This window comes from Haliaeetus albicilla, chromosome 7 (genome assembly GCF_947461875.1).
Source record: "Haliaeetus albicilla chromosome 7, bHalAlb1.1, whole genome shotgun sequence".
Taxonomy (NCBI): Eukaryota; Metazoa; Chordata; class Aves; order Accipitriformes; family Accipitridae; genus Haliaeetus; species Haliaeetus albicilla.
The window spans coordinates 8,159,065-8,171,946 of record NC_091489.1 but is presented as its reverse complement, the minus strand read 5'-3'; the positions used below and the strand labels follow the sequence as shown (position 1 = coordinate 8,171,946).

The 12,882-nt window shown below is 36.9% G+C and overlaps 1 protein-coding gene across 3 annotated transcripts in view; it reads right to left on the bottom strand.

Moving 5' to 3' along the window:
- The window catches only part of PDE10A (phosphodiesterase 10A), a 193,835-nt gene that overhangs the window by 55,618 nt on the left and 125,335 nt on the right, over positions 1 to 12,882 (bottom strand). For all 3 annotated transcript variants that reach the window (XM_069786883.1, XM_069786881.1, XM_069786882.1), the window contains 2 exons: positions 12,493 to 12,613; positions 10,499 to 10,548 (listed from right to left, as the gene is read on the bottom strand). In XM_069786883.1, the coding sequence (XP_069642984.1) occupies positions 10,499 to 10,548; positions 12,493 to 12,613 (171 nt within the window). The remainder of the gene's footprint in view (positions 1 to 10,498; positions 10,549 to 12,492; positions 12,614 to 12,882) is intronic.

The following is a 12,882-nucleotide window of genomic DNA, read 5'->3' as shown; positions in this document are numbered from 1 at the left end:
TATTATAGTAGGAATAGTAATACTATAATGTGCTCGATACTGAAAAGGTGGTTCATATTGCAGAGCACTGCAAAAGGTAGGAGATGAAACACAATGTTTAAAGTCTGAATTATGTGGTCAAAGTATTGGAATAAGTCAAATTAAATTAACAGGACACTGGAGACCAAAGTTGATCTCTCCAAAGATTAACACTTTTATTCACACCATTCTTCTTACTTAAGTAAGACATATTTGGTTCTTTATGCGAAGATAGCAATGTGTGACGCTTAGCAAAGTAACTGTGTTATTTAAATTACATGTCTAAAATGTGCTTTTCCACACTGGTCTCCTGAGTCATGCCCATAACTAAATATAAAACAAGGCACAAATCTTTCTCTTCTCAGAAACAGTTTCTCAAAATAAAATACAAGAAAAAAAAGACAAAACCAAACAGCCACTTTCACCAGAAAACAAACCTCACTTCTTCCACACATACTTATTTTTCTCCAGAAAATGCCTTTACTGACCAAAAAACTCTGTTGACACCATGAAGGGTTGTTAGCAAAAGTTGCTTTTGCCAGCACAGTCTTTCCCATGTCCTTGTGTAAGTACCAGTTTGGCTGGTAAACCCCTCTGCTGCCACCACCACCATTCACTGCTGTGAATTGGCAGCCCTATATTGAAAAAAGCTCATGGACATTATTTTACTTCCAGTGGCAAAAAGAGTTTTGCAGAAGCAATCCCATTCTGCTTCTCCTGGGAGACTACAAACCCCACTGCTAAGGGGTCAGTGATCAAAAAACTCTTCAAACTACCCAGTAGGTTCTAAATTTGCCGCTATTCCTCCTGACTCCGTACAGGTAGAAAAGTACGACTGTGCAAGGACAGATCTCCACCTAGACCTCAAACAACAACCCTTGATCTCCAAAGCCATGGAACAATTGATAATCTTATCCTGACCATACAGCGCTATTAAAAAGAAAGATAAATTTTCTCATAACCATATATAAGCTGCAATTAGTCCAAAAGCTTCCACCATTCCACATTGACTTTATACATACACCTAACAAAGTTTCATGACTGTTGATACTTTCCATATATGATCAATTTAAATCTGAATGAGTTTAAACATTTATTGCCAATTAAGGATGTGGACATTTCTTGATTTTGTTGGGTTTTTTTTTTAACAAAGCTTCTGAATTCCTAGAAGCCATCAATGGCAAGGTCAGCCAAACAAAATGCAGCAAGAAAAAAAAAGCTATGCTCTGCTCTACTATGGCATATTACCGAAATATAATCTCTGAGGCATCCCACAGACACAGCTTTAAGGGAATCTCTTTAATCACCACTGCCCAAAACCTCCAGGTTTTTCACATCACCTATCCAGCTCACACTTCCTGTTTTTCCTTCTGCTTAAGAAAATACTTATAAAATAAAATGTACTGTAGTAATAACAAAATTTGGGGGCTTACCTACTCTCTTCTAACCATGAATCACTCCAGCATTCTTTTAATTTGCAAATGCACATTCAAATCATCCTTCACAAGCTCAAAGGGTAATTAGAAATGTTCTTGTGCAGACATCAGATATATTGTATACAGCTTCACAAGTAAATGAAAAAATGGATAGATTGGGCCCTTTCAAATTACTTGCACTTCTTTAGTAGGTTTGAATATTTTACTTCAAAAACAGACTAACAGTTTGCATTTCTGGTAATGACACTGAACAGCAATTAATAATCAAATCAGTGGATTTTCAACCACAACTTAAACAATATATAGTCAATAAAAAAAGGAAATATGAAAATATAAAGTCCCATAATTCCCCAAATACTATACTGATAACTCACAATACAGTAAAAGGAAAAGGCCGAGGAGACGGCAGGATGCCTGTGCACTGCTCACAGTGTAGTGAGAATGTACGCCAGGATTGTAAGCCATTGCAATGTCACTGTCTCTCTCCTGGCAAAAGTTGAGTAATAAAAGATATCTAGTGTAGACAGAGCATTAGATATCTCTACTCCAATGAGGGAGAAGGCAACCAAGATGGGAGAGAGTCATTCTTGGTTTGATAAACTACCAAAAGAGCTAACATTGGCTTGGAGAGCTAATCCTTTGGAAGCTTCCAGGTTTGTGCATTCTGGCACCCAGGAGACCCACAGGATCCTGCAATTCCCTGTTTTGATCCGTTTCCCCTCCTTCCAGACAGACAGAATCTCCTTACCTACATCAAACTCAACCACCCTATTACCAATCTTTTCCCAACAAGTTCCATATGGTGATGGACTTCTTTCTTTAAATGTAGTTAGGCAGGGGAACACTGAAGTCTGACACCAGAAACCTCCTATATCTTGTTGGAACCTCAGAGCAAACAAGGTGCTTCCTCCTTTCCTGCCTTCTGTGACATGACAGATTGTTCCAGCCGGGCCCAAAATCTCCAAAACAATTCCTTCCTTCCTTCCCAGTTTAATCTCTTAATTCACTTTGAGAAAGTCTCCAACAAAAAAAACCCAACCTAATAATTTTGACTGATGCTACAGTGTGGCTTGGAATCCACTAATGGCCTTATCGTGACCACAGAGAGCAAGAGGTGCTTAAAAAAACCAAACTGTAACAAAACAGAAAGTCCAAACCAAATGACAACCATAACAAAGATTTGACCACTGGTGAACACAGACAAATGTAACAAAATTCACCCTTTCGTATTTCATCGGCACTTTAGGTATAGGCAATGTATTGTAATCTCTAATGTCTTTTTAAAATGCTAATTTATTAACAAGTCTTCCAGTCTACAGGAATGCATAATCATGTACACTGTAATCAGTTCTTGAGGGATACCAAAATGACAGCAGTCTCAATTCACAGCTAAACACAGCAAACTTGGCTTAGTATATATTCAGTATGTTTGGCTTAACATACGTATATCCAATAAGCCATAATACCATCCCTTTTGGTGCTCTTTTCTTGGTGCCATGTCTGTTGAAATTATGAAGTGATTTATCTTGAACCTCTTTTACTGTGGCTGAAAAAAACCCCATTACTCCTCGTTTGTAACAGCTAAGAGCACGCACATAAAGAACTGCTGATGTCCAACTTGTCGTGGTGTCGTAACTTGGCCCCACAGTTGGATTTTCTAGTGAAAATCCAATGCTTGACAGGGGAAGCAGATTAAAATCCCGGTAAAAGAAAAGATGAGGTGTAGCAGCTCAAGTCTCATAACACAATACCACCCACGCCTCCTGACACGATATTCTTACAGGGATAAGAAAGTACCTGCGGTTTTCAGGCGCTATCAGTCTTTGGCTCTTCTGATAAAGACGTCAACTACAGGTGTAATTGACGCTATTTTTCTAGTGGCTGTTGGTATGTAGCCCGTGGGAATCCAGCACAAGACCAAATCCCAACGCCCAAAGGCTAGAAACCATTCAACTAACTATAGAAAGTTTGCCAGGGCTGGATTTGAACTGCAAACATGTATTGCTCACCATCTCACAAACTGCTCAGTTGTTTCTTCTTTTTTTATAATACTCCTTATAACTAAGCAAATACCAATCATAAACCGATTTTTCTAAAATTTCTTTGCAGAAAAGAGGTCTGGATAAGAATCAGGTGTAATGACTAGAATGAGGGTTGAAGTACACACATGAGAAGCATTCCATTAACAAACTGTTTTGGTGGTAAGGGTGACTGGAGCCTGATCTAGTTTCTTCATAGCAAATTGTGCTGATAAAACCAGCCCTAAAAATGCTTAATGGAAAATCATTTAATATTCAACTGACATTAAATTAAAGCCTTAATACTAAAGCATTGCTATACGACTTGATGCTTGGAAAAAAAAAACCATTAAAGAGAAACGGGAATTAAACAAGTTGATACCAAGCAAGTTTAATGTTTTTTGCTGCTCACATCCTTTTCTGTTCAGTAACAGCAACAGACTTTTACTCTTGGTAAAGGACGTCACAACCTACATATAAAACCACACAGCCTATTGATAAAACTATTTGCAGATAGGTATAAAGGCTGTGCCCTAAGGCCAGTTTTTTTCAGGAATAAAACTCATCACAATAAGCAATGATGACCAAGAAAACCAAACAAACAGAACTAATTTGGAAAGTATCCACAGGCAAAAACCTTGGATTTGTAAACTGGCTAAGCTGAAGTAGTAGCCCAATACTACCATGCTAAAATCTTAAAGAGCTATAGGCAGTTATGGCCTGGGTTTAAACACAGGTGCAGCAATCCTACTACATGAAGCACACACAGATAAAAGAAGAAAAAACCCCAGCAACTACCTCCACTGTTTATAAAAACCTCTTATTTCCTTCTTGATAGCTGACAGTGTACTTGACAGGAGATTTGCATTATTAAACTACATAGTATGTAAAAATGTTGGATGCTTGTGAAATGAAGACAATGCACTTCTATGCTGTAAGATAACTACTAGTTGTTGGGCGAGGGGTGGGGGGGAGTGTTTTCTTCCTTCCCAATGGTATCAATTTCTAACTGCACTTCATTCCTGGAAACTTTCCTGTTGATTTACACAGCTAAAAAAACACCACAAGAGTTATACTAGTTCATTGACACAGAAAACTAAGTTGACATACCTCTCTGCCATCCCTTCCATTTTAAGGCATGGTCAGCTAAGCATTTTTCTGAAAGATGTTTGTCCAGACAGTTCTCAAACACCTCCAGCAATGAGGATCCCCTACCTTTCACAAGCAACACACTGTAGTGCTTCATTACTGCCACGACTGGGGAAGCTTTCCTAATGCCAGTTCAAGCCCACTACTTCTTGCCCTACAGATTGTAGCTACGGAGAAGAGAGGGTTCCCTTCCTCTCTGCCTTATCCAGGCACATCTTCACCCATCAACTTTCTTTTCTTTAGACTAAGCAATATTAGTTCTTTTGTTTCCTGACCATTCTCTCTGCTGTCTCCTGGACTCGCTTTAGCTCCTCCAATTTTTTCTCAGAAGTACGGTGCTTAAAGCAGACGTGTTATTCCACCTGAGACCTTAGCACTGGACAGAGGAATGGGAAAACTACCTTACACGAAGGCTAAATTTCTGCTTCTGCTACATAGAACAGCGTCTTTTTTGCTACAGAAATGATATTGCTGACTCATGTTTATCTTCAGATTCACTGCAAACCCCAGAATCTTTCTCAAAGTCATCAACTGCCCTACACAGAGAGAGGCAATCCATGGAGAGCCCAGCACTTCTCCTCACTGAGTCCTTGTCCAGTTTCTTCAGACTTCTTTCCTAAGATCATTTTGAATTCTAATCCGTCCCTACAAACTCATCTGCAGTCCTTCCCAATTTCATGTAATATGCAAATTTAATAAGCCTATATTCTTCCTTCACCCATGCATTAATGAATATACTGAGTAAAGCCAGATCCAGGATAAATCCTTGAGGATTTATGCAAAATACCCTCCCATTCTGATAGTGAACCACAACTAGCCTCCGTCTCATTTTCTAACTAGTTCTGCATTCTACCTATAGTATATTCATCATAACCATATTCCACAAGTCCATTTACCTGAATATTAAATGAAACAGGACCAAAATTTCACTAAAATATATCTTGACACTTATTTATCTAATTTCTTTCAGTTTGATAATTTATTGTCCCAGAGTTGAACTCAGACAATTCATCAACAGCTTTCCCCCTCTGCTTAGTATCACTATTCACTGGCAAGTAAGAAAGTGACAGATTTCTTCCACTTTATATACAAAAGGAGTACATGATGGTAGAATTGATTCAAGGACAGAGACCAACACTTTCTGAATTGACTTGCAGCTAGAAGGATTTCACCTGGAAACATGTTTAAAAGACTCAATTTCAGAGAAGATGCCTACACATTCAAAATCATGTAGCTTAGCCTGGCACAAAGACCCAAGACAGTTAGCAAGCAGTAGATGTTTTTTTCTGTGGCTCTTAATAATTCAAATCGCCCACCCCATAAATTCACTAGGTGGCACTGCACATCAAGCTGCAACAATTTCTGCATGACCAGAAATTCTGGAATAGCTTAATAAAATACACCCTGCAGCACAGCGTATGTGCACATATTTGTGGCCTCACATAATTATTTCTTACAATAAAGCTATTGGAAACTTCTATCTGAAGCAAGGATGATCTGTCTGTCAACACAATTTGCAGTTTCAGGAGCTAAGTAACACTCACAAGACCTAGTAAAAGCTACTTTAAGTATATGCCTATTAAATTCGAAGTCAAACATCTTTACATAGGAATCACAATGTAATCATGAGGTGAATTACTCACACAAATAAGGACTATAAACAAGAAGCATCTGAAGAATCAGACAATATAATAATACATTAGAAACTCTGGAGCTGTGATACGTATTTTAGAAATACTGCCTTGTGAAGATGCCAGCTTATGGGCTTAAATCCATGCCCAGCTACCACGGTACTTAGGCACAATGATTTACACACACACACACCACTCCATATGAGGATTTCCGTAAATCCTTTAACTCATGTTTGAAGATGGTTTTCAATTAAGGTCATAACATGAGAATTATGAACCACATATTCATCCCCATAAGGAATAAAACAGAAATAAAGTCAAGTCCTTTGCTGGAGAGTTGGGAAAAATCCCTGTTTGATTTGGAAGTGTTTCTGGTCACCAGTATAAAGCATTTGCAAAATGGTGTTATGTACCTCAAGAATAAATCATTTTATTTGCATAACTGCACTAACCCATGGACAAAGATAATTTCTTAGATATGGAGAAAGTTCAAGAACCAGAGGCAGTAGGGGCACAGGTCTGTTCAGATCACTTGACCCTGATGAGGAAGCTATATTGTTCTTAGTATCCGAGTATTTTGCAGTGCATTCTACCATATGTACAACATACGCAAAACCAGATTCTGATACACAGGGCAACTTTATGGGCAAGGAAGGAGTTGAGCATGCGAGTGGTACTTACCTGCTTGGGGGCAATCATTCGAAAAGCAGAATCATACTATCAGAACGCCCTTAGCAAGGAGCACGACAAGTGCTAGCACTCCCGAGCAATTCGAACAACCAGAAGGTCCCTAAAATAACTGAACCAGCCACACTCATTCTGGCATCTCTTCTGAGTAATACTTGCATAAAGAAATGCACTGTAACCTGCAATTGGTGTGGCATCTTCCATTTCAAGCACATTCATTCAAGGAAAGATCCTGAAAGCATTTGACCTGACCTGTCAGCCAGAAATTACCATGTCCTTATGCTGTTATCCAGCTTTAATACAAGTCAAGATACAGTTTTATATACCTCAACAGAGAGAAAGAAAATAAGGTCAAAAAGAAACTTTGCATATGGACAGGTGCTTTAACAAACTCACATTTGTGCTATTAAACTCCAAAGGAATTTTATCTTAAACAAGGTCTTCCTTTAAAGGCCAGTGTATCACCTATGTTTTGCAGAAAGAAAAGGGCCAGCTAGTCCAGAGCTTTTCTTCACATTAAACAAATTTGCTTTCAGTTCTAATATAATTTTCATGCAAGGGAAGTGCTATCCGTATTAAAAATTTCAAAGTAAGATTTACAATGAACTCTTAGTGACCCGTGGGGAAAAAAAAAAAAAAAATTTCAATGATACGGCAATTCTCTTCTCTCAATATTAAGAAATAATAGCACACAGTATGCAGTAATCATTTGCTGGTTTTCATTTTGTTAATATCTAGAATTTCTGTAAAAGAAAGTTATCTTCTATCCTAATTAAAAACTCACTATTTAATCTAGGCTAAAGGTAGTTATGGAAATCTCATATTGCAAAAATATTCCTTAGCTGAGATTAACATGTGTCAAGATTCTCAAATTTGGCTTTCTTTAAACAGGCACAAGTATACCTATACTTATTTACAGCAGGAGCTGAAACGAAGTAGACTTAATGCTATTGGTTCAGTTTTGATCCTAGGCTCCCTTACAGAATATAGTCAGAACACACGTCGCTAAACATTACAAAACCATTTGGGAGAAAGTAGGTATCTACTTATTAACAGGATTCCTCCCTGTTAAAATACTCTCCTAGCACGTAATTCTCAAAAAGCCATATACACACACTCCAGAAAAGCTGAATTCCGGCACACCTTACTTCTTTGAAAGCCTGGTGGAAATAACTTACATCAGGTCTAGTTCTGAAACACAAGGCTGCTGACTGGATAAATAGAAGCAGGTTTATGTATACTTCTCAAGCTATCGAACAAAAAGCCAAAAGATAAAATTTTAAAAAAATTAGTTTTGGTGAATTTGCGAAACTTAAGTCACAAACTAAGCAAAAAAATTAAGCCACCAAAAAATAGAAGCCATTCTTCAACATGTGGACAGAGGTGCTCAGCAACTACTTTGTCCAGGCTAATGATAGGAGGTTTTATCATTTTTGAAGCTTCAGCTTAAAGAATTAGCTCCTTTGTGCCATTTATGCTATGCAGAATCTTTTTGTTCCCATTTTAAAAAGATATTTAATAAAAATAAATAAAAATACATTGCCAGTATTTGCTGGACAATTGTCAATCTTACTTGGGCACATCCTTTAAATTAAATATGCAAGAGACAAAGTAATCCAAATTAATTTTCAATGACAATTTCTTACAAAAAGTAGGCTAATGCGTTACCATTTAGTTACAAGACTACAAACATGAGTCTGGCCCAAAGCCCACTAATGCGAATGGAAAATCTCACACTAACTTCAAAGGACTTGGGATCAGTCCCTATAATAACTACGTGAAGAACATTCCATTTTGGGAGATGGAGCTACATAGCAGTGGTTAATAAAGTCAATGTGTGTTTTTAGCGGTTGGAACTTTTTTCAGGAAGGAGTTATACTGGGAAGCAAATAGATTCAACTGCCTAATAGGCTATTTAAAAAAAAAAAAAAGCAGAAGGTCATGAAGTGCCAAGGCCCTCAAGGTATCAGAAGGGTGGGAAGAACCCCATATTATGCCACACTAATGTAACAGGCAAAACCTCATCATAGTAAGAATTCTCTAGGTCTCAAGCTGTAAAGTCAATTTTACTGTAATCTTTTACAAAGCACGTAGAGATGACCATGCCCAGCTGGCATGCAGTTAATGCCGCTGAAGCTGGCGAGTGCGGTGCATTCAGAACGGATGGTTGCACTTGCTGCAAGCTCCTGCCCTTGGCAGCAGGAGGAAGCTCTTCAGTGACTGTTTGCATCACCCCCCACCCGTGACAGTGGACGCTGTCACCTACCAGTGAGAACCAACGATTGCATTCGCAAAGGATGAACAACATGTTACTTAAATTACACCTCTCAGTGAAAGGGTTATTGAAAAATATATGCTATTTACATACTTACAGAATTAATTCAGAGCAGACCCAATTTCTGAATAACAAAATGGGTTATCTTTATTATATGAAATAATCATTAAATGAAAAAATGAAAAATTAATTAAATGAAAAAAAAAAAATGCAAAACCCATTTCCATTTCTTTTAGGAAATTTCTGTATGGCCCTTCTTCCACACCCTTCAAATTAGACATTATCTTTTTGAATAAGTAAAAAATATTCTCAGGCAAGGCTCAAGTCACCTGCAGGTTTGTACATCTTCAACCCCATTTCCATTGTTTCAAAAATGATGTTCTTTCCCTTTTTCAGAATTCAATTATTTCACAAAGAGCAAAGGAAATTGGCTAACGGACTATACAAAAATAAACTACTAAAACTGGCTGTGTAAAGTAAGGAAACAAAAACAATGAGAAAAATATTTTCCTCTCTAGTCATTTTTCAAGTTTAATTTGTTTCTTGAACCAATGAAAGACATAAAATTTATGACAAATTGTGATTTTTAAGTTGATGGAACTGACTGAAGTATAAACTGCATTTCCTTCTTGGTAGCCGTTTGAAGTAACTACAAAATCTTGTATATGGTAACTGTACAAATTAATCTGGACAGAAAAAAATGTAATGCGTTCTAAATGCCAAATAACAAACCAGCAAATATTGGACTCGCTGGTATTCAAATTATTACATCAGAAACTAATTCCACTCATAAATTTTAAAAGTGCAATTTATTTTATGCTAACTAAAATCTACATCTGAAATTTACATTATCTCACTATCAAGTTGCAGCTGGCAGTTAACACAAGACCTGATAACATTTAAAAAATAAACAGAGACGTAACTAGATTACAAGAATAGGCTACGCAGAGAGTAAATCCAAGTTAAGTTTTCTGTTTGTTAAACGCAATTAATAATGGGGCTAAATCACAAGTTAAGTTGCAACAGTCAAAGAAACAACAGCACTACTGCCAAATCTTTAAAAAAAATTAAAAGACCAAGGATCTAAATGCAGGAAACATTTTTTTCATTACCACTACGTTCAATAAGTTTCTATTTTACAGAAATAAAGCTAACATAAAGCTAATATTCAGCACTCAGATAATATTTCCTGCTAAATGATGTGCAAAATAAAATATCATTGTCAAATTGGAAAATGCACTTGTAACTGTACAGAAAAGCAGCATCTTAATCCAGTATACTTACATTATTGCATTCTCCCAGGAAATATAGTGCAAATCCATCAGCTTTTGTAGCTGCCAAAGCAATAATAAAAGAAATAATTGTACTCACAGGGGGAAATCGAACTTACACAAGATCTCTGAGGTGAAACCACAGATTCAATTCCACTTAGGACAAACATCTAAAATTCTAAAGGTGAAGGTCTATTGCTGTGTCCCTTGAAACTTCCCAGACTCTACAAAGTTAGAGGTACGAGGTAATTCTTGTTTTCCCCATTGTCATTTACTGCACTCTAAAAGATAATTAGAAAACAACCTCTTTATACATCTTACTCTGATTCCAAGGCCTAATGTCTGTAAATTCAAATTAATTCATATGACAGCATAGAATTAACATAAGAACATCCATTTACAATATAATCAGCCAGATAGCATTATAACTTCCATGAGTAAAATAAATATCATTCATAGATGGTAAGCTATATTTGTCCTTACCTTAAGATAGAAAAATTATGGGAAGATAAAATGTTGCAAATATTGCCATAAAAGTGTTTCACAACAAACTGTTTGTATTTTCTGCACCTGCCCCATATTAAAATCAGCGACACACACCAGAAAGTTTATACCTGTCAGATTTCTGCCAGATTCAGATTGTTGTATGAAACAGGGTAAAGTCAAGTTCTTTAAAGTCTCCAAAGTTCAGAGTCAACCAACCACCATAACTTACTGCTAAAATGAAAACTCTCAAAATCAGAAGAGGATATAGCAGTCAATGTTCTTTACCCCACTTTACACAATAGACTTTGATACCTTGACTGTAAGTCTGTCTGTGTTTCCAACAGTTAATAAACATTCTAAACAGTAAATGTACATATCTGATACCCAGTTTTTATGAATGGACACAAGAATCCATTTAGTACCTTTCAAGGAAGTGACTATACTTGTGCGTGATCAAATCACTTGGCTTTCTGCATTTCTTTGACAAAAGGAAAAAAAAATCCCACTGTGTAGTTACTTGCTTATTGTCAACTGTGTAACACTAGTGGGAGTTCAGGGCATGGTAATTTTCATTCAGATTTTAAATCCTTCAGCTGTAGTATGTAAGCATTTTGAATTACAAGGCAAATGAGCACTGTAAAGGAAATACAAAAAAAACATCTCATCTGCTTTACAAGAGAAAAAATGATTGTAAAAGATAAGCAGACCCTGTCTCCTATAGCTTCTCACTTGCTGTGTATTAACAAAATCCAGTCTGATTTGCTGTGACCTGGACATAAATATCCAAATAACCACTTAAGCAAAATTAGTAAACAGAAGTGGTCCTTTTAAAACACCACGTATATAATCCAGAACTATTACTCATCATTACAAAATGATGAAGGAACAGGGATGGTAAAACCTTTCTAAAGGGGTGACAGAAAGCTATACTGAACAAAGCAACTGATACTTCGTATTGAAGTCTCAGTACATCCACTCTGGCTAAAAAGAAGCCAAATTACACTTACATTGTTACTGGGAATGTTTTTGGTTTTATTTTTTAACTTTTGATCATGTATAGTATTTTCTTACCACAAAAGGTACTTACATCACATAGAAAAAAATGGATAAACAACTGACTGTAATATGAGATCACACAAAAGATATGCCCTCTTTCAGTAACATCTCAGTTTTCTTTCAAAAGGAGTTCAAATATGTAGTGATATTACTGATAGATTTTTTTTTACTTTCAATATTGACATTGCCACACCATCATAACCAGAACAGTCTATTCTTTGGTTCATTTAACAGGGGACTCTAATTTTGCAATTGGATACACAACCCTCTCCAGAGACAAAATTCATTTAAGTGCAGTCAGGGATTCACTGAGGGACATAAGGCAAAGTAAGTTCATACTGAGACAACATCCAAAGAAAACACTGTTATCCTTCAATACCTGTCTTTATTAACTAAACCATGTAAGAAATGTTCTGTGCACTGATGCTAAGTAACAGCTCAGAGATGTCTGATTCTTGTTCTTACCTATTTTAATGATGCTGCTCAGTTCATACAGAAGTAGTTGGTTATCTCCTCCTGTATCCAGGCGCTGTTCTATGTAGCTGTTCAATTCGTACACTACACCTTGCATATTCGTATCCTGGTACTGTGGAAGCAAAGACAAGAAGAACATTTTAGAATAACTCAGATATATTTTGCAGGTTTTTAACATATAAATTCATTAAAAATAACACGTTGAGATTTCAATGCCAGGTCAATCGCTGCCCTAATCCAGCGCCCTGAACAGCTGGGTCACTGCCAAGCAAGAGGCAGAGCACTCCACTCTGTGCTCCATTAGATGTTTGTTCAAAGGGTACCGAGTAAACCACTGAGCAATTAGTAATCGCCTAAACTCAGCCAAGGTGACAGGACAAT